The following is a 23,703-nucleotide window of genomic DNA, read 5'->3' as shown; positions in this document are numbered from 1 at the left end:
ATCTATACCTACACACAGGTGCATAAAACAGTTTGAATAGAATTACAACATTAAATATTTAAATAGAAAAATATCGGGGGTCGACGGTAACTAAGGTTAAGTACCTACATATGTATGTAATGTAACTAATGTACCAACTCATTGTATTTTCGTATTCGTATTTAGTTAGAAGAGCATGAGTAGGTATGTTCAGGTAGCGGTTTATGGAAATTAAAACACATTTTGAATTACAGTAAAACTTATAATTATTTGCGAAATGCAAAATTATCTTTTTGTTGTTAAGTGCAAAAGATATTACAAACTAAACATAGCTAATACGTAATGAATGTCGCTTTCACAAACGAAGTACGAGTCATACATAACTATCTCATAAATGTGTATCTAAAACTGACCCTAATATCTAAATTAAACAAATAATTAACGAGACAAATTATAAAAAATTCTAAGTTAAAAAAAGAAGTTTATAATTTTAAAAATACAAACCTCCTAAACATAGAAAGAAATCAAAACTATTTTCACCACACCAGCTCGGAAAGGCTTACTTTGCACTTCAAAAACTGATAGCAAAGTTGCATTTTATTCACATGTGAGACAAAGTAATCAAATGCAAATTTTGAGTTGGTTTCTTATGTTTGCTGGGAGAAATGAAATGACTTTTAAATGATGATTTTGGATGATAAATATTTAATAACATTCATTTGGATTTGATTTGGTTTGTTTTTGTATGATATTTTACATTTAATATTTGCTTCAGGTTGGTGTGGTGAAAAATGTTGTGTTCCACTCGGGGGCAAATTTTGTTTAACCCTCGTGATTTGAAACCCTCGCAACGCTCAAGATTCCATTTTCGAACCACTCGCTACGCTCGTGGTTCAATTTTGGAATCTTTCGCTTGCTCGGGTGTCAATATTAGCACGAGCAGTTAAACAACAACTTTCCTACTTAACTATTCCTTATTTCTATTTTTTGAGCAATATCAAAAACTTATGTATATAACTACAGATATTTATACCCATGCCTATGGCACATAGCAAAATGAAGTACAACAAGATACAAGGTGTAATCGGGTAAACTCCAAATCACAATCACTCCGAACGGCGGGTAAGTAATTGAAAAATCGTCCTTAATAAATTTTACAAGAGTCCATTTTCGGAATTACCCGACATCCGGAAGCTATTCGGTAGTACCCAGTGTTTAATTAGGACATATTTGTTCATACAGTCATCATTAGATATATCAAAGCAGATATATAATTTTGTGAAAACTTTGGCTGCCTCGATATATCTCATGGTGACTAGGTGTACGAATCCCACCGACACTTTATGTCAACGTCAACAACAGAAGAAGTGGCACGAACATTACAACGGCCCGCGGTCCTTGTCTAGTAGCCCAGTTGCACAAATCGCCCGTGCAGGCCTCGCAGGTTTCTATGTTTCCCCCTGTTGTACGTGCAGGGTCGGAACCCATGCAAGAAGGTCAAGAAAATCAGTGAGGTTGGGAAACCCTGACCCGCATGTCCGCATCACAATTTTCACTCCTAAAACTGTCAACAAAAAATAAATCGACTTTATAAACCATTAAGCCAGCATTCCCCGAACTTCATTATCAGCATGTTCAGCGTTCACTTCGCGTCTTCACCAAATGTCGGTTCCAAGAGTAAATACATGAGCTTATAAAAAACGGCCAAGGCCATTGGGTCATGCTCAGTGTCGGGTTCCGTAGTTACCCCTCCGTCACAAGGTTGTCTTGAATGGGGTCTTAGTAGGTATCATTTACAGTCGAAGTATTAAATATCGAACTTCAAACTTCAACATTTATTCAGCGAATAGGCCACAATGGCACTTTTACACGTCAACATTGAATTTACATATAAGCAAAAATAATATCAATACATCAACAATTTTATAAAATACAACTAACAATTCAAACTAACGTATTACAATTTCTTAGAGATGTATATGGTCTCTTAATGTCGAATTACATAAAAAACTATAATATTTAGAGGTGTAAATGTCTCTAAGTGTCAGAACTATAGGATTATTTAGTTTATCAAATTATCCTTAGAGATGTATAGGGTCTCCAAGAGTCAAAATCCTGTATAATTAACACATTTATTAAGAGAAAAAAACATACGAGAGCAGAATGAGGCGTCTCATTGTAATTAAACTCAAAAATAAAGTTACTAAGTATAATAAAAATAAAGAAAACAAAAATAAAAATAAAGTTACTGTGAGTTCCTATAATTGGCTTCCTGTATCCTCTATAATTTCTATGTTATTGTCATAGCTGTTGGATCTCAAAATAAATAAAATAAAATAGCTCGTGTTAGCTTAAACAGACCATATACCATCGACAATTCGACACCGACAAAGTGCCAAAAATGTATACACTACCACCTTATTGCCCATACATTAAGGTAGTGTGTACTGTGTACATCTTTTTGACACTTTGACCAAAGGCCCAAGCGGGACCCAAGGCTTGTATAAACGGAGTATAGATAGGTACATTCGCAACGCTGAGTTAGAACGTATTTTTACTAAGAACGGAAAACTACGCGATAACTCAAAAACTGCTTAACTGATCCGTCATGCTCCGTCGTGTACGTGAGTAACAACGGCACTGGGCGTGATCGCTAGCAGTTTGGACTCCCCTATAGCGACTATTATAGCGCGGCCCAGTGGGGTGTAAAATGTGGTTAAAAGTCAGTAGGTTCCTCATAATCCTAATACTTACCTACAGAAGCAAGGAGATAATACGGGTTTGTAAGGGCCAGAAGACGAGATGTATCCATACTATCAATACATGTTGATATTGTTGATCTGTCCCCCGAGTGGACATTATGAAAACTTACTTTTTCTAGTCATTTTTAGGCAGAACAATTCCAAACCAGGACCAAGTTCATCTGTGTGTTTAGTTCCGTTAGGCAGTAGTTGTAGTGGTCCACCTTTGCAATCCCTCGTGAACATTTCGAAGTCATCTCTTATATTAGCGGATGCGTGGAAGGGGTCGGCTACGGCATTGGAGCTACACACCCAACATCTGAGGGCTTCTCCTGGAAGTATAAAAAATATTTATTTGTTTTACAAGGGGACAAAGTTGTTGTTTAACCTCCTGTGCTATTATTGATAGGTGCCCGAGCAACCAAACGATTGAAAATTTGAACTACGAGGGTAGCAAGTGGTTTGAAAAGTGAATTCTTGAGCGTTGCGAGGGTTCCAAGGAACTTTGCTATCTAGTAACCGAGTGAAACACAAAATTTTTCACCACACTAACGCGCGAGGAAAATACTAACGGAAAAAATCAAAATCAAATCCTAATGAAGGCTATTAAATATTAATAATTCAAAATCACCATTTAAAAGTCAATTCTACTCATACCAGCCAGCATGAGATAACAACTCACTAGAGTCTGGCTAGCCAAAAATTGTTGACAGATATTTCGTTGTTGTATCACCAATTGTCTATGATTTGAAAAAAAGCTAAAAATCAGTTGTCAATTTATGTCATTCATTCAAATTGTTTGCGGTTTATAAGGGTTTTATTTTAAATAATATGAATAATGTCTATACTGAGTGAGGTTCGCAAACTATGATTTTAAGCTCGTAAATAATTACGACAATGTACGAAGTCGGCGTGTAGCGTTGTATAACGAAAAACTGCAATGTTTACAACTCATAAACAAATGTAAACAAATTAGAAGGTTGGTGCTCTATAAATATTTTGATACTTAGCAGTTAAGCATATTTCGCATAGTATTTATGTAATTTTTTTGTGATTGATTAATATTACGGTATTATTGAGCTAGGTCTTATTTACACTACATTTAATTTTTCGCCTTGTTACAATGGTATATGGTGAGAAAGTGTTAACATATGTGTTAAGGATTGTAGTCTTAAAATAATTTCGCCTGGCAACATTATCGTTCAAACTTAAAAAAAAAAAAACGATACTTCCTCCCCTTCTCGTATCGCGAATGTAACATGTCGGGCGCATCTCGCTGCGCTAATTATTATTTTCGAATATTATCGTCTCGGTTCATCTAAAAGATTCAATTTTGTCTGTAAACTGTGTGTACTCATTGTGGAAGGCTAATCAGTTGAAGAAGCACTGCTCCTGCTCCGTTTCGGTGTCCACGCTGGTCCAGGTAACTTGGATTCGAGGTAAGTCTAGACGAGCCGAAGGTCTGAGAAGCCTGCGCCAGCCTCCACCGAGAGCTGCACCGTCATCTACAGCTCAGCAAGGTGAGTGCTTTTACCAATTGACCTAGCCTGTCCTAAGTTCCACGGTATATCGTTTCGTATCTCGTCTCGTATTTCGTTTGAATACAGTCCACATAATTTTTAAATATCGAAGTAAAATAATCCCCTTAACATTTTTTGGTCCCACGATCCGGATAGCTTGTAAGGTGACCGTGGTTATTTTCGCTTTAAATATCAATTTTCGTCAATAAATTGTTCATTGTAAAATCATAAAAACATTGGAGGGTAAGATTGAAACACTTGGCTTGGGCGTTTTTCCGTTAGTTAAACTATCGAGCGTTTAGTTCATAGACTAAAATTGTGTGTCGAATTAATTACGTTTCTGAACGCAACTTTTAGCTGTCATTTTTGACAAGTTGTCAATTGAAAATCATAACCTATCATTGTTATCGAATCCAATAGTTTTGTTGTTGTTTTAGTGATTCAATATACATATTTTTACAAAATAAACATGACACTTGGTGGGGATTCGTCCGAAAGTTTCGATAAGAGCCGTGTAGGTCGGGATTATGCGTTTGTGCGGATGGAGTATATAAAGAGTTCCGATCTGCAAGGTTATTGTTTACAAGATGTAATTAAACTTGAAAGTGAATTTCATGCCTTTCAAATTGAATTGCTTTCGGCGATTCCAGCTGGTGATAGGTCAAGTGAATTAGAAATATCATCACAGTTCGAACAAATGGTAAAATCCATAAAAATACGTTTAGCGGAAATAAAACCTGAAGTGTTAAATAAAAGTGACAGTTGCGGTTCAAGTTCGAGTGTTAAATTACCTAAAATTAATATAGTTCCTTTCGATTCGAAAATTGAGAATTGGGTGTCGTTCATCCAGATCTTTGACTCGCTGATTCACAGTAAAAATATCCCAGCAGTAGAAAAACTGCACTATTTGTTGTCGAGTGTTACCGGCCATGCTTTCGACTTAATTAAAAATTACCCATTATGTGATGAAAATTATTTAATGGCCTATAACACACTAAAATTACATTTTGAGAAAAAAAGGGTGATTGCCAGTATATTTTATGAAAAAATATTAAACTGTGAGGCGGCGAAGTCCAAGACTGCATCGGAATTAGTTAGAGTTTGTCGAACCTTTAAGGAAAACTTAGAAATTTTATCAAAGTATCAATTGCCTGACAGGAACTTTATGTTATTCCATGCACTTTGGTCAAAATTAGATGTTAGTAGTAAGGAAGCTTTTGAGTTGCAACTTGAATCAAACACAGAAATTCCCAGTTATGAGGAATTAATTTCGTTTATTGAAAAGCGGAGCCAGGCATTAGAGAACAGCGTTGGTAAGTCGTTAACATTATCTAGTAAACCAGTGTATAGTAAGCCAGTGTCGAATAAGGCTAAGCCTGCTCTCCTTGTACCGCCAGTGAGCAACTGTGCTATGTGTTCCGCACCGGGACACAAATTGGATAAATGTACTAAATTTTTGGAACTGCAGCCATTGGAAAGGTTTGCTCAGGTTAAGGAGAGGAGACTTTGCATACTGTGTTGTAGGCCATCCCACTCGGTTAAAAATTGTAAATCATCGGTGACTTGTGGCATCTGTAAGCACAGACACCACACATTATTGCATTTCGAAAAGGATAAGGAGTTGGAACCAACAGCTCCGCCGACCCAAGTGGCATTGGCAGTGCATAATGCAAATGCACCAAGTTTATTCTCGACAGCTATCGTGCTGATAAAAAATAAATTTAATAATTTTGTACCAATTCGAATGCTGATGGATAATGCTTCTGCTTGTAACTTTGTAACATTGAAGTGCGCTCAAAAACTTGGAATACCAATTAGAAATAATTCACCAACGGTGAATGGTGTTGGTCTGTCGTCGACTGACACTTTTGGAATTGTCGATTGTGAGATAGTTCCGTCGAATGGGGACTCCTCATGTAAATTTTCGTTTGAAGCGTTCGTGCTTCCCAAGATCTGCCATGATATGCCACCAGAACCACTGAATGTGTCTTCTTGGAGGCATCTGAAGGATTTAGATCTTGCTGATCCATCTTTCCACAAATCTGGACCAATAGACATGTTGGTTAACGTCAACCTTTTCGCTGCTGCACTACAATCTGGCGTTGTCAAGGGCAACGCAGATGAGCCCATAGCTGTCCGCACTGTTTTCGGCTGGTTAGTGATGGGTGAGTGCCCTATAAACGTTAACACTTCTCGTTCTCGTTGTCATAAAGGTTCAGAAGGTGATACTCAGAGGTGCTATCTCGTGTCGAGTCTATCATTAGACAATAATATCAAGCGCTTCTGGGAACTGGAAAGTGTCGATCCTCCCAAAAATATCGTTTTGTCGAAATTAGAAATGTCGTGTGAAAACCAAATGGAAACTTCATATTGTCGCACTCCCGAGGGTAGGATGGTAGTACCATTAACTTATGTCGACCCTCAGGATAAACCCAGGTTTTCAAATTCTCGTGAGATAGCTCTCAAGCGTCTCTTAAATTTAGAGAGGAAATTCAAATTGAATCCTCAGTTTCGGACAGCTTATGTCAATTTCATGGATGACTACCTTCGTTGTGGTCACATGGTGGAAGTTGATCCTCCCTTGTCGTTTGAAGGTCAACTTCACAATGTCGAAAACGTCCATGATTTATCGTTATCGTTAAATATTCTCGGTTTGTCGTGGCTTCCCAAGGAAGATACTTTCACATTCAAGACCTCCTTGAATGATTGTCGTTGTACGAAGCGATCGATCCTCTCGGACATCGCTCGTATTTTTGATCTTCTGGGTCTATTGTCGCCTGTCGTATTTTTCGCAAAATATTTAATACAACTTCTATGGGTTTCTGGTGTCGATTGGGACAGCGAGGTTCCTATCTCTATCGCTCAAGAATGGCGTAAATTCAAATCGCAATTGGCGGAAATGAGCTCGTTGTCCATTCCCCGTAGAATGGTTGTATCTTTCGTATCGTTACAGCTTCACGGGTACTGTGACGCCTCGGAGAAGGGTTACTGTGCTGTCATTTATTGTCGTGTCGTTCAAAATGACGGATCCGTTGTCGTGCGTCTTTGTTGCGCTAAAACGAAGGTGGCCCCACTTCGTAAATGTTCTATCCCGAGATGTGAGCTGTTAGCTGCTGTCTTGTTGTCGGATTTGATTGTCTCGTTTACAGAAGCTCTAAAAGATTTTCACACTTTTGATGATATCCACGCTTGGTCAGATTCTACTGTCGCGCTGACTTGGATTCGTTCGTGTCCATCAAAGTGGAAAACTTTTGTGGCGAATAGGGTTGCGCACATACAAGAGAACGTCCCCCCTGAAAATTGGCACCACGTGTCTGGTTCGGATAATCCAGCGGATTGCGGCTCCCGCGGTTTGTTACCTGCTGATTTAATCCAGAATACGCTATGGTGGGCGGGGCCTACTTGGCTGTCTAATCCTCAAGAATCTTGGCCGCAATCTGAGATCCTTTCAGATCAAGCTGCTTCGAACGAGCAAAAAATCTATAGTTTGTTCACAGACTCTAATATATCATTGATTGACAACATCTTGAGCAGATTCTCGTCTTTACAACGCATATTGCGTATTTTCGCTTATTGTTTTCGGTTCATGCATAACTTGCAAAAATCATCGTCGAAAATCACAGATCCGAACCTGTCGTCTGAAGAAATTACGAAAGTTCTTCACTTTCTCGTGAAACATGTCCAGGAGCGAGCTTTCGCTTCAGAATTGCGGTATTTGTTGACAGATAAGTCACCCCACTCTCTATCGAAGCCCATGCGGAAATTGGCGCCGTTTGTGGATGAGCGTGGAATGCTAAGGGTGGGCGGTCGCCTTTCTAAAGGAGACCTGTCGTTCGATGTGAAACATCCACTATTATTGCCTCGTGATCATAGGTTGACTACGTTGATCATTGAGGATTACCATCACCGGTTTATGCACCCTGGATTGCAAACGTTGCAAAATTTATTAGCCCAAGAATTCTGGGTTCTATCGGCAAGAAGGGCTATAAATTCGGTTATTTCATCTTGTATGAAATGTTTTCGCGCTCGGCCTAAAGTGGCATCTCCTCCAATAATGGGCAACTTACCATCGTTTCGAATTAATCAAATTAAACCATTTTCGTCAGCGGCAGTAGATTACGCTGGTCCCTTTGACACTTGTTTGGCCCGGGGCCGTGGTCTACGCACATTTAAATCGTATATTTGCGTTTTCGTATGCACTGCCACCAAAGCAGTACATCTTGAGCTGGCCTCAGAGCTCACCACAGAGGCATATCTCGCAGCTCTGCGCCGTTTCATTTCGCGCCGCGGCCGGTGCTCTAGGCTGATCTCGGATCAGGGTAGAAACTTTATTGGCGCATCCAATATGCTCCAAGAATTCATGGCCAAGGCTTCACGTGCAGAACAAATAAATTTCGTTTTTAACCCGCCCGGCAGCCCACATTTCTCGGGGTTAGCCGAGGCTGGTGTAAAGTCAGTAAAGACACATCTCGCTCGCGTCGTGGGCTCTCAGCGCCTTACATTTGAGGAATTCTATACCATTTTAACCCAAATTGAGGCGATGCTGAACTCACGGCCTTTGTCCCCTGTCAGCTCGGACCCAAACGACCTGTCAGTTTTGACCCCCGGACATTTCCTTACTTTGGAGCCGCTCACCATATTGCCTGAAAGCAACATGGTAGATGCGAAATTAGGTCCACTTCAGAGATGGAAATTATTACAAAAGATCCATCAAGATTTCTGGCGCAAGTGGCACCTCGAATATCTGCACACATTGCAGCAGCGCCACAAATGGTTCGATGGTCAGAAAAACATTGTCGTCGGGACGCTCGTGCTCATTGTCAATGAGCAATGTAGCCCCATGAAGTGGAAAATTGGCCGGGTGGTACAACTCCATCCAGGAAGTGACGGGATTTGTCGTGTTGTCACAGTTCGCACAGAATCGGGCGAACTTAAACGTCCGATAGTTAAACTGTGTCCCTTACCTTTGCAAAACTAGTGTTAATTCACTATCTTATAGTCATAAGTATTAATTTTATCGTATAGATTTAGATTAAAGTAAAAAATATATAGTAATAGGAAAATAACCCCTGAGCCATGTCGATTCTATTTTGTCCTCAGTTGACAATAACAGTACAAACTTGTGGAAAATACGTTGTATTTTGGTGGGCGGAAAATGTTAAGGATTGTAGTCTTAAAATAATTTCGCCTGGCAACATTATCGTTCAAACTTAAAAAAAAAAAAAGATACTTCCTCCCCTTCTCGTATCGCGAATGTAACATGTCGGGCGCATCTCGCTGCGCTAATTATTATTTTCGAATATTATCGTCTCGGTTCATCTAAAAGATTCAATTTTGTCTGTAAACTGTGTGTACTCATTGTGGAAGGCTAATCAGTTGAAGAAGCACTGCTCCTGCTCCGTTTCGGTGTCCACGCTGGTCCAGGTAACTTGGATTCGAGGTAAGTCTAGACGAGCCGAAGGTCTGAGAAGCCTGCGCCAGCCTCCACCGAGAGCTGCACCGTCATCTACAGCTCAGCAAGGTGAGTGCTTTTACCAATTGACCTAGCCTGTCCTAAGTTCCACGGTATATCGTTTCGTATCTCGTCTCGTATTTCGTTTGAATACAGTCCACATAATTTTTAAATATCGAAGTAAAATAATCCCCTTAACAATATGTTTTTATCATTGTCTGTACTTTGACATAGTGGTAGAAATTATGTGAGCTGACTTTGAGTGCACGTCAACGTATATTTAACTTATATCCTTAGGTACCTTACGTGTGCACAGAAAATCAAAAATATTATCTAGTATCAAAACTATAATTCCTACTACACAAAGTGTGACCAGCCCAAGATTTTTTAAATTTCCCGCCAAACATGTGGGTAAAATTTCAGTAGCCAGACTCTATTTTAAATCAACTTACGTTGCCATATATCAGCGGTTGGCAACAGGCGGCCTGCGAACCTCTCACTTGCTGGCTCACTAGCTATTCTGTATGTAATATTGTCAAACGACTATGTCTGATAAAGTCACACATATTAACAAAATGCGGCCTGCGTCAACTTTGTTAACTACTATGTGGCCCTTGGCTGCTAAAAGGTTGCCGACCGCTGCCATACTCGATGACACTTGTGGAAGTTGTGGATAAAATGCAAATTTCTCATCAGTTTTTTGTAGAATGAAAGCCCTTACGAGCTGGTGGGTGAAAAGAAATAACACGTAATTACTACATACCTATACCTGTCCAGTCACAAACAGCGCGTAGGTATATTACGTGTGTATATTATTACAGATGCCCCGAGTAATCGGCAACTATTTATTCGGCTAACTAAATCTAGCCTAACTCTAACCTATGATGAAACTTTCCACTGATGCATTTTAAGTACCTATTAATTTCATATATAATTATGAAATTAATGAGTACGTAGGTGATACAGTTGTAGTGTTAATAAAAACTGGGCAAGTGCGAGTCGGACTCGCGCACGAAGGGTTCCGTACCATAATGCAAAAAAAAAATCAAAAAAAGCAAAAAAAAAACGGTCACCCATCCAAGTACTGACCTCTCCCGACGTTGCTTAACTTTGGTCAAAAATCACGTTTGTTGTATGGGAGCCCCATTTAAATCTTTATTTTATTCTGTTTTTAGTATTTGTTGTTATAGCGGCAACAGAAATACAGAATCTGTGAAAATTTCAACTGTCTAGCTATCACGGTTCGTGAGATACAGTCTGGTGACAGACGGACGGACGGACGGACAGCGAAGTCTTAGTAATAGGGTCCCGTTTTACCCTTTGGGTACGGAACCCTAAAAATCGCGCAGTAAAAAAAATAGGTACTTACCATTCTGCACTACTAGTACAACAATTGTTAAAACTAGCAAGAAACGCAAAGAATCCATTACTGTAATAACAAAATACAGGCAAATAAGAATCGCTTAGATACGCGTCCTTCCGAATAGGTACTCTCTCTGGTAATATCTGCTCTGACTCGTTCAATTGTTTTCAAGTGGCTATCCCACACCAAAGTGCGTGTTTCTTGCTGAGTAAGCTGACCAGGATAGCTTCATCTCTTTCTTTCTTTATTAGGTATATATATGTATAAACAATGGAACCCATACATTCCGCATACAGGCGATAAAGTTTGTTGCGTAAATGTACCGATAGATAAGTATGAATAAATAGGTGATGTAGAATGCGACTACTACATTTGCATTTATGTTATTTTTAATTCTTAAAGGACCTTTTGTGTAAGTCACGTTTTGTAAGAAGACAGAGACAAACTTTGGAGGCGCCATTTAATTATGTGGCGTGTTCAGGCGGGAGAGGGGGTTAAGCCAAATCTCACCAAATTTCACGTTACCCCCGGCTACACACGTAACGATAAAACTGTGCAGTCCGAACTGCGCAGTTTTTTCTGCCGTGTGTATGACAAATCGTTACGATAATCGACAACGATTTGTCATACATACGGCAGAAAAAACTGCGCAGTTCGGACTGCACAGTTTTATCGCAACGATTTATCGTTACGTATGTAGCCGGCATTAGTGAGAGGCAGATCTCGGCAAATATCACGTATTTTTTTCTGTTACAGCTTGGCACTTGACTACACTTACAGCTTGTCAAAAAAAGAGTAGAAATTAAACACTGGCAACACTGTAGTGTCGTCCCGTTTTCTTATATAAAATGGTTTGAAAAGGACGACACTACAGTGTTGCCACTTTTTAATTTCTACTCTTTTTTGCCAAGTTGTATGTGAGCCCTTTCCAATAGTTTCGATGTTGCCAGGTTTCATGTAATTCCCCGAGTAACTACAATGAATGATGTTGTTATTACACGGCCCGCATTCTGAGTAATGATAATGAATGACATATGAAGCTGACGGAAATGCGATAATTCGGAGTCAGGTTAATAGGTAGGTATGTAAGGTATACGTTTAATCCCGCTGACTGCATAGGAACATGTAGGAAGCATTAGGCAATAATATTATTATAATTATAGATAAGTTATACGCGCTCCAGAATTGATCCACTTGTGATGATTGTACAGTTTGCTCTTAGTCGTAATTATGAATATATACGATAATATAGACGACATATATTTGTCGTCTCTTTTACGCCTTTTGCGTACCTATATAAGTGTAGTACTATGTAAACAATGAAGATATTGTGAAACGTCGGACTATAGGGGGCAGTTTGAGGGCAAGGTAAGGTTAACAAAAAAATCTTAACTTACGAGTATTATAATGTATCTCCTTTTGGATATCACGGGCCTATAATCCCGGTTTTTTGATAGGCTGGCGTGGGGACACAAATCCAACACGTAGAGGCCCCTTGGAGAGCTTTAATGTCATGTAGAACGCCTGCTGGAACCCGTTCACAGGTGCAACAATAGACACCCATGAACGGTCTCAGCAGGCATTGGGACTATTGTAGCAAAAGTGAATAATGAAGTATACCGGTCTATGGATTGAAGTTTGGGTGGACAATGAGACTGGGCTATTGTAAAGAGTTCGGACACCTGATGCCATAACAATGCTAACACACGTTATCGAGGCAGGTGGTGAGTTGCCGCCGACTAGATGGGCCCCTGAAACTGCCGTCGCGAAGACGACCAGGAGCAACATCGGTGTGAGCGGCTCAGGGGTGTCGAGAGGTGTGCGCCGCTTTCTACCCAGTGGCTGTTAACAGCCACTGTGCCAACTCGCGTCTTATGCATCTTTCACTTCCACCCCTGGAGCATATAGCTCTAACGACTCCTCTCTGGACGGCCAATGAAGGCAAGCCAGAGCTGAGAGTCCTTCGGGTCCCCTTGGGGTCCACTCCGACCGATGAAGACACGCCGTATTATTATTATTATTATATAATTATAGGCGAGCAGCTATTTAGCTGATGAGCCTATGTCACACAGTGTTCAGTACTCTATAGTTCAAAGTTGTACCTAGTATTTGTAACATAGTTAATTAAATTAGTTACCCGTTATCATTTATTCATCTTTAATGTGTAAATACTCTTTGAAGTGATGACTGATAGCCCACTGAAGTGGCCACTTAAAAAACAAATAAATAGCTGACATGCGTCATTATGACTGTTGTTCATACTTATATTTGTTGGTAGAGTGCCGTCTAATCAATAGAAAGATTAGAAATTAGAAATACTCGAAAGTGACTTGATTGATTTGCGAACCTATCATTCTGACATGCCACGAAAATGCCCGCTGGAGTCCGACGTATGTGTGAGTCTAAGATTGCTGCCGTGGCAGTAGAGGATTTTTTTTACGCTTGTTATGACTAGGGTAGGTAGTATAAGGTACATATACCATAACTCTATTTATAATATCATTGGTAGGTATTCTCCAGTTAACCAGCAACGGTTTTGGGTAAAAATTATGCTTAGATTGTTTATCTATTTATACAAAAGGTTTTACGTTATTTAATTTTAATTAAACTCATATAATTTTACTTTAAATAATAAAACAAATATTATTTTAATTATAGTTTTATTGAACATAGTTTTATTGAATATTATCATTCTAATAATTTGGTATTCATTAAACATAATATTTTTAAACGAATAAGACAGATTTTAATCATACGACAATTAACACAAAAAATAAACAAATGCCTAAGTACTTACACAATGGCTTATCAACTATCAATTAAAAACACAGGACCTAAACGAAACAATTTCTTTAATAAAACTTTCATGAGTAGGGCCAAGTTAACTCAGCAGATTCTTCTGAACTGTTATAGTGGCACTCCACACTTTGTCACTTTAGTCTGTGCAGATTTACCTCAGACGGACTCTTCTCAAAAATAGAACACATTAATAGAACATTCATGAAATTAAACATATTTATGGCACATAAATCAAACGAAATTAGACATTATCACTTTACCAAAAGAGGGTGTTTACAATGAGCCAACTGCCCCATTCGACAGTCAACATCGCCACGTTTTTATTACCCAACTGCGCGACGCAAAGGAGAGCAATGCGTTGGAATACATTGCAGGTGAAACGAATTCAATCTATCGATAAAATCGCACGCGTTTTTATGTGAGTGGAGTCCTTTAAGTACTAACTATTCTTACCTACAGGAGTTATTTCCTGTCGTAGGACACTTTCTGCTACCTTGCTACTAAGAGCTACATGGACAAGGAAACAACATACCTATACCACTCTCTGTCCTTCTCAGCAGAAAGTGTCCTGAAAGATAGATATGTTACTTAACAAACCCCTCTGTGACTATACTTAACCTAATAGTAATTACTTAAGTACGTAAATTAAGTATTAAACAAAGCAAATAAGGATGTTAATATAATATGTAATGGCTCCTCTACACGATGGGCCAACGCCGGCCACTCCAAGGGACGCATTTATACGTTAGAGGGAGCAAGTGATATTGCCATCTCATTCTACCACATTGCTGCGTCCCTTGGAGTGGCCGGCTTTGGCCCATCGTGTAGAGGAGCCATGAGACATATTTTTTTTTATTTCAACAATAACAGAAGTGGCGCCAGCAGAACGGCGGTTGTACCCAATACGACGGCCCCGTTGCATAAGTCGCCTGCACATGTATCACATGTTCCAATCGTTCCTCCAAGCCTTTCTTGAACCCGAGAGCCAATAAGATTCGGAACACAAGAGCTCTTTGTGATGTTCGGGAAACCCGTCGCGAAATGACGAACTACATATTTTTCCCCCAGAACTGCAAAGAAACAGATCAACTTTATTTTTTTGACCTTTGAATATTCCAATCCAAAACGCTTTAGCTTTTAGAATAAGTATAAAAAATAGTTATTTGTTTTACAAGGGGGCAAAGTTGTTGTTTAACCGCTCGTGCCAATATTGATACCCGAGCAAGCGAAAGATTCCAAAATTGAAAAACGAGCGTATCGAGTGGTTCGAAAAATGGAATCTTGAGCGTTGCGAGGGTTTCAAAGCACGAGGTTTAAACAAAATTTGTCCCCGAGTGAAACACAAAATTTTTCACCACACCAACCCGAAGCAAATATTAAACGTAAAATATCAAACAAAATCAAAACAAATCAAATCCAAATGAATGTTATTAAATATTTATTATCCAAAATCATCATTTAAAAGTCAATTCTACCAGCAAACATAAGAAAACAACTCAAAATTTGCATTTGATTACTTTGCCTCACATGTGAATAAAATTCAACTTTGCTATCAGTATTTGAAGTGCAAAGTAAGCCTTTCCGAGCTGGTGTGGTGAAAATATACTTAAAGGGTTTATATATTGGTTAAAGGGTTAAAAAATACCATGTATATATGTACTATAATGTATCCTAAAACTTACGTTTTCCAGTTATTTTGACACAGAAAATTTCTAATCCATTATCAACAGTTTGTGTTGTAAATATAGTCTCATTAGGAAGAATCTGTATGTGATCTTGATTTGATTCCGATGTTAAGTCCTTGACGAAAAGATTGTCTTCTTTTACATCAGCAGATCCTAGGAATGGATCAGAGCATCCTCTTAAATACACCATGCCGGTGTCTGCACACACCCAGCACTTAAGACATTCTCCTGAAAATAAATATATGTACCTATATTAATGTCAGTAGCCACTGGCTGATAATATGTATTTTATAACTTTACGAGTATATTCATAGTCCATAGATTACACTTTCTCTAGCCTAGCCAAAAGTGAACCGACTAAAGTTGTGGATCAAAGATCCCTAAATGAAATTTTCGTAAATATTAATGAACTAGACACTTACTGTAATAAATACAAAATATTACTTTTTCTTACCTTTGTGCACAAAAAGTACAGTCATGGCTAAAATCAGCAGGAAACGCATAGAGCTCATTATAATCTCTAACACAGGAGCACTAGAAATAATTAAAGTCTTGAGAAGAGCGTCCGCTTCGTTCGATACCAAGACGCGTAATATTTTTATTTATTCCAAGAAGTGAGTACCGAACACAGAAAACAAAAACAACTGTGACCTCGAAACACATACAACTTGCGACCCGACCCGACTAATGCTTCTAAGAAGTCACAGCGATACGGTACCTATCTGCAGTGTCAAGTATCGTTTTTTGGTTCAAGAAATAAATCGTCGGGTGAAAAGCAGAAGTCACTAAGTACCACCACAAGTTCAAAGCCATAGTGAACCATATTAGTACTGAAATAAGGTCGATTTTTGTTTAATGGTATTCAGTAATTAGTGACTTTTGCTTGTCACCTGACGAAATGTTACTTTTAGATTGGTATTGTATCGCTGTGACTTCTTATTAAGCATTGTTCGAGTCGGCCCGTTCAAGTGTTCAAACTGTTGACAGTTGAAGTAAACGAGAGTGTTACCAAAGAGAATTAATTATTGTCTTTGGTGTTACCACGAATCGAACGCTGATTACGCTGATAGGTGGCGCTGTTTCGGCACAGAAAACAAAAAACTTTTTTGTGGTCAGAAAAGAAACCTAGCAGCAGCAGTAGAAAAGTCGAGCCTCTGTGCCTATATTTTTACAACAATTTTATTTAAAAAAATCTTATTTGTTCCAGTGCCCCAACAAGGCACGCTGCGGATCACGACAGAGTTCGGCATTATGGAGGTGGCCCCCAACGAGATCGCTGTAGTTCAGCTGGGCATGAGGTTTGCTGTCGCCGTGGATGGGCCGTCAAGGTAATATTTTTTTATCGAACGAGCGAGCGAAGCGAAGCGAAGTTCTTACATTCGACTTGGATCACGCGGCTGGCTTGGGTCACGTCGTAGTATTTTGGAATCCAAAATGGCGGCCATGCAGTATGTCATAAAAGTCGTCATTGACGTCGTTTTATCGGTCATGATGATATTTTCGAAATCTGCACACCTGTTTCAAATAAGGTATAGGTACGTAGATGCATCCTAGTAAGTTGACAACATCTATATCTACTATCGAATTATACTTTTGATAGTAGTAGTACGAACTGTAATCTGAAAGGAGTCAAGTAATATATTCCTGTAATGAGGAACCTACATTGATTACAATTACATACTAGTAATTGTAGTATTAGAAAATTGATTTCTGATTCCTCAAATGGTACTTAGTAATTAGGTATTGTTAGATTACATAGTAATCTGGGAATCGGTAATCAGATTGCAAAGTAATTTCAAGTAATCGTGGAATCAGGAATCAATTACGAAATGCCCATCTCGGACTAAGTAGCACTGCATTCAATTGATCTTTTTGGCGAACTGCGAGTTCACAGTTCGGGGCGAACTACTAGTTTTATTAGCCTATGTGTGTGTCCCACTGCTGGGCAAAGGCCTCCCCGCTCCCTTCCCAATCCTCCCTGTGCTGAGAAAGATCCCGCCAATCCCGCTGGAATGCATCCAAGTCGTCCCGCCATCTCTTTCTCGGTCTGCCTCTGCCTCGACTACCCTGGGGATGCCAGCTAGTGGCTATTTTAGCCCATCTGTCATCATGCTTCTGGCACACCTTCACCACCTTCACCTTCACAGCCTTCACCTTGACAGGCACCTTCTGGGCGAGCTCGCTCCATCATAGGCCACGTCTACGCCTCGGCTAGTCTGTGGCCATGAGTAAGCCCATTCATAATAAAAAAAAAATTGCATCCGGCAGACATATCCAGCCCAGTCCCACTTTAGTCTGGCAAGGTAATTCCTCATTTAAAAACATTGGGTATAGTAGAGATAAACTGAGGTGACTTTCAGAGTTTAGGTACCCCAATGTGTGGTTTTGGCTTCCTGTTAGAGGTTCCTTATGCATATGCACTTGGTTCATAAGGACAGCCTTTTGGTATGGATCGCCCCATTAGGGTGGTTCACGTTTGTATGGGAAAAATTCAAACTCTAGCTAGAAGAAGCGGCACCCTCTCATTTTGTTACAATTATAAAACTTGGTGTATTTTATCAGCATAATGAGTGTAACAAAATAAGGGGGTGCCCCGTCAAAAAAAAAATGTTTTTTGAACCACCCTACGCCCCATAATGTTAAAGGTGGAATCATAATCCTGAGTTGCTTAACAGCTGTTGCTTACCTGCTTAGTTTTCCTCCGAAATAGCTATTATTGAATGGTTTCTGGCCCACTTAAGAGCAAAGTTTCTTTCTTTTCTTTTATTTAGTACCTACAGGTGACCGTCTTTCGGTAGTAGGTGACCACTCGCATTGCCCTACAAATTAATGTACTGAGCCGAAAAACTCACCCGACTTTATCTCTACTATAGGTATGCAAATCAATTGTTCTAAGCTACTTTACATAGTTTGTACCCACATTTTAATTGTTTTTCGACCAGGGGCTATATCCTAGAGGTGTTCGACGGGCACTTCAAGCTGCCAGATCTGGGTCCAATCGGAGCCAACGGCCTGGCCAACCCGCGGGACTTCCTCACGCCCGTCGCTAAATATCACGACGAGGACAATATCGGTAAACGTAGGATGCGTGGGCATCAAAGCTCGGAACCGGTTTTTTCTTCATACAAAAAATACCGGTATTACCGGTTCTTTGGTTTATTATTTCATTTTTAATGGGACAATCTAATAATACGAAGTTGTTACTTACGAGTAAATACATGATTCAGTCCTACGTAAAGAGCATAAAGTAATTAAAAATATTGGGCTATTTTGGGATTTAGAAAAAACCGGTTCCGAGCCCTAGTGGGCATGGCTAAAATAGTTATTTACGATACAAGTGCGAAAAAGTGGAAATTCGAAACGAGTGGCGATAAATTAAAACACGACCGAAGGGAGTGTTTTAAATCGACACGAGTTGCGAATTACCTATTCGCACGTGTATCGTACAACGTTTTACAGTACATATGGCCCTTTAAATTTTTGACATCGCACGAAAAGTGCTATTTTACGCACTAGTGCGGAATAATAGGATCATATGTACTGTAAATGTTATTTCTAACGATAAATTAATTTCTTTTATTGATGATCTCACTAATACCTTAGAATCGGCTTAGCAAATAGAAAATTTACATGACAAATTTTATATTCTCAGATTTCACAATAATTAGCAAATATCAAGGCGCGTTGTTCGCGGCGCAGCAGCGCCACTCGCCGTTCGACGTGGTGGCGTGGCACGGCAACTACGTGCCCTACAAGTACAACCTCGCCAACTTCATGGTCATCAACTCCGTGTCCTTCGACCACTGTGTAAGTCGCTCTGTACCTACCACAATTATTGATTGTATAAGATATGTAAAGCGTAAGATATAATCGTACCCCTGAAGAAGATGGCGCAAATTCATAAACAGCAACTTTTGACAACGAAACAGTTACCGCATAAAATGTACGGAGCCGTACAGTGCCATCTACCTATATTAGATATAAATTTCGAAGCACAGGCGGGGCAGCTGCCTCATAATTCCGGCTTTGCCTCTACATAAAGATTGTATAACCTTATGTGCCTGCTTACTATTAATCACATTAAAAGATAAGATAAAAAATAGTTTATTCAAGTAGGCATATTACAATGCGTTTATGAACGTCAAATAAACCTAAACCGGCTCATTGTCTCCAGGACCCTTCAATATTTACGGTGCTGACGTGTCCGTCGACGAAGCCCGGGGTAGCCATTGCAGACTTCGTCATCTTCCCGCCGCGCTGGTCCGTGCAAGAGGACACTTTCCGGCCACCATATTATCATAGTAAGTTTACTAATATCAAAGAGAATAGATAGTACAGAGGGGTCCTGTCATAGTAAGTTTTGTAGGTACAGTAAATTTACTGCCATCTATCGACACACGACTAAAACTCTAAATGAAAACGTATAAAATTATCAAAAAAAATTTTATATATGGATAAATGATTTTATTATTTTTATATTATTTTGACCCATGCTCATTCACTGATATCTATGTGTTAAAATTGTTAAATATGAAACGGTGTCGTCACGCCATCTAGCCGACCATAGGCCAAAGGTGTGTGCGCCATCTATCCGAGAATGACTTTTTCTTGATTTCCGAGGCACGTTTTTTCCTTAGACTTTATTCATCTTATACGAAGTTACATATGTCTTTGCTAATATACTACCATACAGCATACTCAGCAACAGTGGCTATGCAGAATAAAGTGCCCAAAATAAATAGCTGTTTTAAAAAGTGAAGACTTCAACCAGGCGGCCTATTCGAACTAAACTTGATTTGTTATCGATGTGATAGGAACGTGACACGTCTCGTGCTGAATGCCGCTCCTCGTGTTCTACTTGCATTTGACGGTTCCCTACGCTCATGATCATGGTTACTCTATTGCAGAGATGTGACTTATTTGAAATACTTGTATTTAAAATGCAAATACAAAATGCAAAATACCTATTTTGTATTTTGTATTTAAATACCTTTTGAAAAAAACTATTTTGTATTTTATTTGAAATAGTTTTTGGGACCTATTTTCTATTTTCAAAATACAAAATACTTTATAGTTAGTAGGTCATGTAGGTAGGAGTTACAATCTCTTCTGATGTTACAATCCTGGCAACTCTCTCATTCTTTTAACATGGAACTGTTGAATGAATCTGTTTAGTAACGTCGCACATGACCACAAGCGTAGCGAGTGTTGCGAGGGTTTCAAGGCACAAGAGGAGAACAAACTTTTCTACCCTGGTGAAACGAGACGTTTTCATCACACTAACGAGGGGCATTATACTAGCTATAAAACATTACAAATTAATGCTTTAAAAGTTGGCCGTTAAAAACCATCATCCATACATCCTACCGGTTAATATGAGCAAACAACTAGAAATTTGCACTTAAGATAGAGGATTGATTTCAAAGAATAAAGAGAGTCTTTTCAACTCGGAAATTCCGAGTAATACTTTTTAATTCAGACTAGGTATTCACTACTCAGAGTACTTTTTATCGCAAAGTATTTGTATTTTTGAAAAGTATTTTGAAAATACCTATTTAGTATTTTGTATTTAAATACATTTTCAAAAACTATTTTGTATTTTGCATTTGAAATAGTTATATCAAGGAACTATTTGTATTTTGTATTTAAATACTTTTTATCCCCTCAACTGTGGGAGCGCCTTTCAGGCGGTCATAAAATTGGCGGTTTATCTGTGGCTCAACCTGCCAGGTTCGCATAATTCGCACCTAAACTTAAGGTAAAATATCAGTGAAACATATGTTTAACTCGCTCTGATATATTTAATCGTGGAGTGAATGAAGCAAGACAGCTAGCAAGCGAACATTTGAATGATCAACGGTTGAAAAAGTCGTTAACTTTCGTCAGTCAAAAACAGCCACTGTGACGAGTAGGATGTTACGTGTTTTTATAGTAAAATTGTGGATTTATATGGTGAAACCGTTAAAAAGCTGAGGAAATGTCAGTAAACTTTTGTTAATATTATGTTTGGGTGTGTTTTTAGAATAATATAAATGCTAAAGGTGTGAAGAAATGACATGCCAAGTCATAGCCGAAATTTTCTTACTGTTTCTTATTATTAGTATAAGTTTTACTATGTCTCAAAACAATCATAATATGTCGTAGTTCATATAGATTATATTAAATACAATGAAATTAGTTTAAAATCTGTTTAAAGTGAATAATAGCTATCAAACTAAATAACGGTCGGCACATAACCTCTCGGGCTGTCGCAACAGACTGGAAGAGCACCTGCCAGGCTGTCGCCACAGACGGCGCTGTCATGTTACTAACGCACGTTTGCATAGCATGGACATTCCACTTACTAACTAATTCTACGATACTTCTCTTTCCACATAGGCTATAATAACACAGCTCACCGCAACTGTAATGAGTGAGAGCAAGGGCTGGACATTTAATTTGTAAGATTATAGTTTGGTCCATGAAGTCTTTATACTGAGATTGACGAGTATAATTTTTTTTATATAAATTAATTATGCAAGGCTTTTAATATGGGTACTAGGCGACAGTGATGGTGATGATGATGATAATAATAATGATGGTGGTGGGGTTTGCTACTAAGATTTTAGGTGTTACTCTTCACACATTCTGAAATATCCCTTTATTGCTCTTACGGTCTAGGTATGTCCATATTAATCAAACCATATAGATGTGATTTGGTCTATATTTGTCTTGTTTTCAGATCAAGTTTTTAGATGGTTTTTGTTTAATAAGAACAAGTGCGATTATTTATTATAAAATATTGTTTCATTAATACCCTGAGAAACGGAATTTCTTTGGATTAAGGCTGCTGGTTGCTGTGATTTTTCAACATTTTGTGGGCTATCAATGGTGCATGAATAAATAAAAGCATTTTTTAAACATTTCTGACCATATAACTACTGCACCTGCATTACTATTACTTTGGTCACAGATAGTTTACAACTTAAATTTCTTATTTATGTATAAAATTATTACATAGGGTGTGGTAGGACTCCACAATGCGTGTAATTAGAAACTTATTTACGTGCGCCATTTCTAGGGCAGACATAATTTCAATAAAGTTTTCAAATGGTATATATCATGTATTTAATTGATAAGCCTGACATTTTATGTTTTTTTGATGTGTATGATTACATTATGTACATAATTAGAGTAACAGATACGCCTAAAAACTGTTTATTTTTTTATTTCAATAGAAAATGAAAGATACATTTCGGTACCTATAATTTGAATTCGACTGTACAGTTATTTTATGTTAGTTAATGGTCGTAATTTTAAGTAGCAGTTAGATAATTAAATAAAGGGCAGAAAAAATACAAACTATAGACTGTATCATTGTAAAACACGGAATAAATCGCAATTTTCCACTTGCACGTGGACCTAGAAACCCTGTCTGTGGAGCAGACCCCTTAGGCTGCCACAGATGAGGGGGAGCGGCCATATTCATCTCCCACAGCTGAGGGGTTATAAAGTATTTTTCGCATCTCTGCTCTATTGGCTTGTGATTCGCTTCATTCTTATTCTCTTGCCTATTAATTAGCCTAATGTTGGCATTACTGGATTTAGTGTTGCCCGTAGACAAGGAGTGTTTTAACTTATAAAGGAATTGACTACTTGCATTTGAAGGGTCCCTACGGTCATGACCACAGGGTTATTCTGTTGGCTTGTGATTCGCTTCAATCTTGTTCTCTTGCCCGTGCCTATTACTTAACCAAATGTTGGCAATGGCATTGCTGCATTAGACCTACCAGTTAAGGAGTGTTTTAACTTATAAAGGAATTTACTGTATTAATGTGAACAATTTATTATCCCAGGGAACTGCATGAGCGAGTTCATGGGGTTGATCCTAGGCGCTTACGAGGCCAAGGAAGGCGGGTTCCTGCCGGGCGGCGCCTCTCTTCACTCCATGATGACCCCACACGGGCCGGACGCTCAGTGCTTCAACGCTGCCTCGCGAGCGGAGCTCACACCGCAGAAGATAGCTGTAGGAACTCAGGTAAGGCGAAGGAGGTTTTCTGTTAGGTAAGTTGTATATTTGTGTTGGAAGCCATGCTCAATTATCAAAGTAAATAGGGCCGAGGTATCGACAAGGAACAACATTACAACATTAAAGTACTTCGAGTCTACACACCACTTCTGCGGA

The 23,703-nt window shown here is 38.9% G+C and overlaps 4 protein-coding genes across 4 annotated transcripts in view; 2 read left to right on the top strand and 2 right to left on the bottom strand.

The window, feature by feature from the left end:
• The window catches only part of LOC134672962 (homogentisate 1,2-dioxygenase), a 28,286-nt gene that overhangs the window by 3,626 nt on the left and 957 nt on the right, over positions 1 to 23,703 (top strand). Inside the window, exons 5-9 of the mRNA XM_063530913.1 lie at positions 16,747 to 16,867; positions 18,482 to 18,612; positions 19,192 to 19,346; positions 19,714 to 19,840; positions 23,375 to 23,556. Coding sequence (XP_063386983.1) covers positions 16,747 to 16,867; positions 18,482 to 18,612; positions 19,192 to 19,346; positions 19,714 to 19,840; positions 23,375 to 23,556 — 716 coding nt within the window. The remainder of the gene's footprint in view (positions 1 to 16,746; positions 16,868 to 18,481; positions 18,613 to 19,191; positions 19,347 to 19,713; positions 19,841 to 23,374; positions 23,557 to 23,703) is intronic.
• On the bottom strand, positions 651 to 11,178 carry LOC134672983 (uncharacterized). Its single transcript, XM_063530942.1, has 3 exons — positions 11,062 to 11,178; positions 2,852 to 3,052; positions 651 to 1,543 (listed from the first exon to the last, which is right to left on the bottom strand). The coding sequence occupies exons 1-3, from the start codon at positions 11,117 to 11,119 to the stop codon at positions 1,428 to 1,430; spliced, it is 375 nt and encodes a 124-aa protein (XP_063387012.1). The 5' UTR covers positions 11,120 to 11,178; the 3' UTR covers positions 651 to 1,427.
• Positions 3,903 to 9,878, top strand: LOC134672939 (uncharacterized). The gene is made up of 2 exons (XM_063530890.1): positions 3,903 to 4,719; positions 5,399 to 9,878. Exon 2 carries the CDS (start codon positions 5,406 to 5,408, stop codon positions 9,216 to 9,218), a length of 3,813 nt encoding a protein of 1,270 aa, XP_063386960.1. The 5' UTR covers positions 3,903 to 4,719; positions 5,399 to 5,405; the 3' UTR covers positions 9,219 to 9,878.
• Positions 11,187 to 23,703, bottom strand: part of LOC134672966 (mitochondrial carrier protein Rim2) — a 317,464-nt gene continuing 304,947 nt past the window's right edge. The window contains exon 9 of the transcript XR_010099397.1: positions 11,187 to 11,198. The gene's annotated coding sequence lies outside the window, so the exon portion shown is untranslated. The remainder of the gene's footprint in view (positions 11,199 to 23,703) is intronic.

Source organism: Cydia fagiglandana, chromosome 17 (assembly GCF_963556715.1).
Source record: "Cydia fagiglandana chromosome 17, ilCydFagi1.1, whole genome shotgun sequence".
Lineage (NCBI taxonomy): Eukaryota > Metazoa > Arthropoda > Insecta > Lepidoptera > Tortricidae > Cydia > Cydia fagiglandana.
The sequence above is the reverse complement of the archived record's forward strand: the minus strand, read 5'-3'. Positions and strand labels throughout refer to the sequence as shown.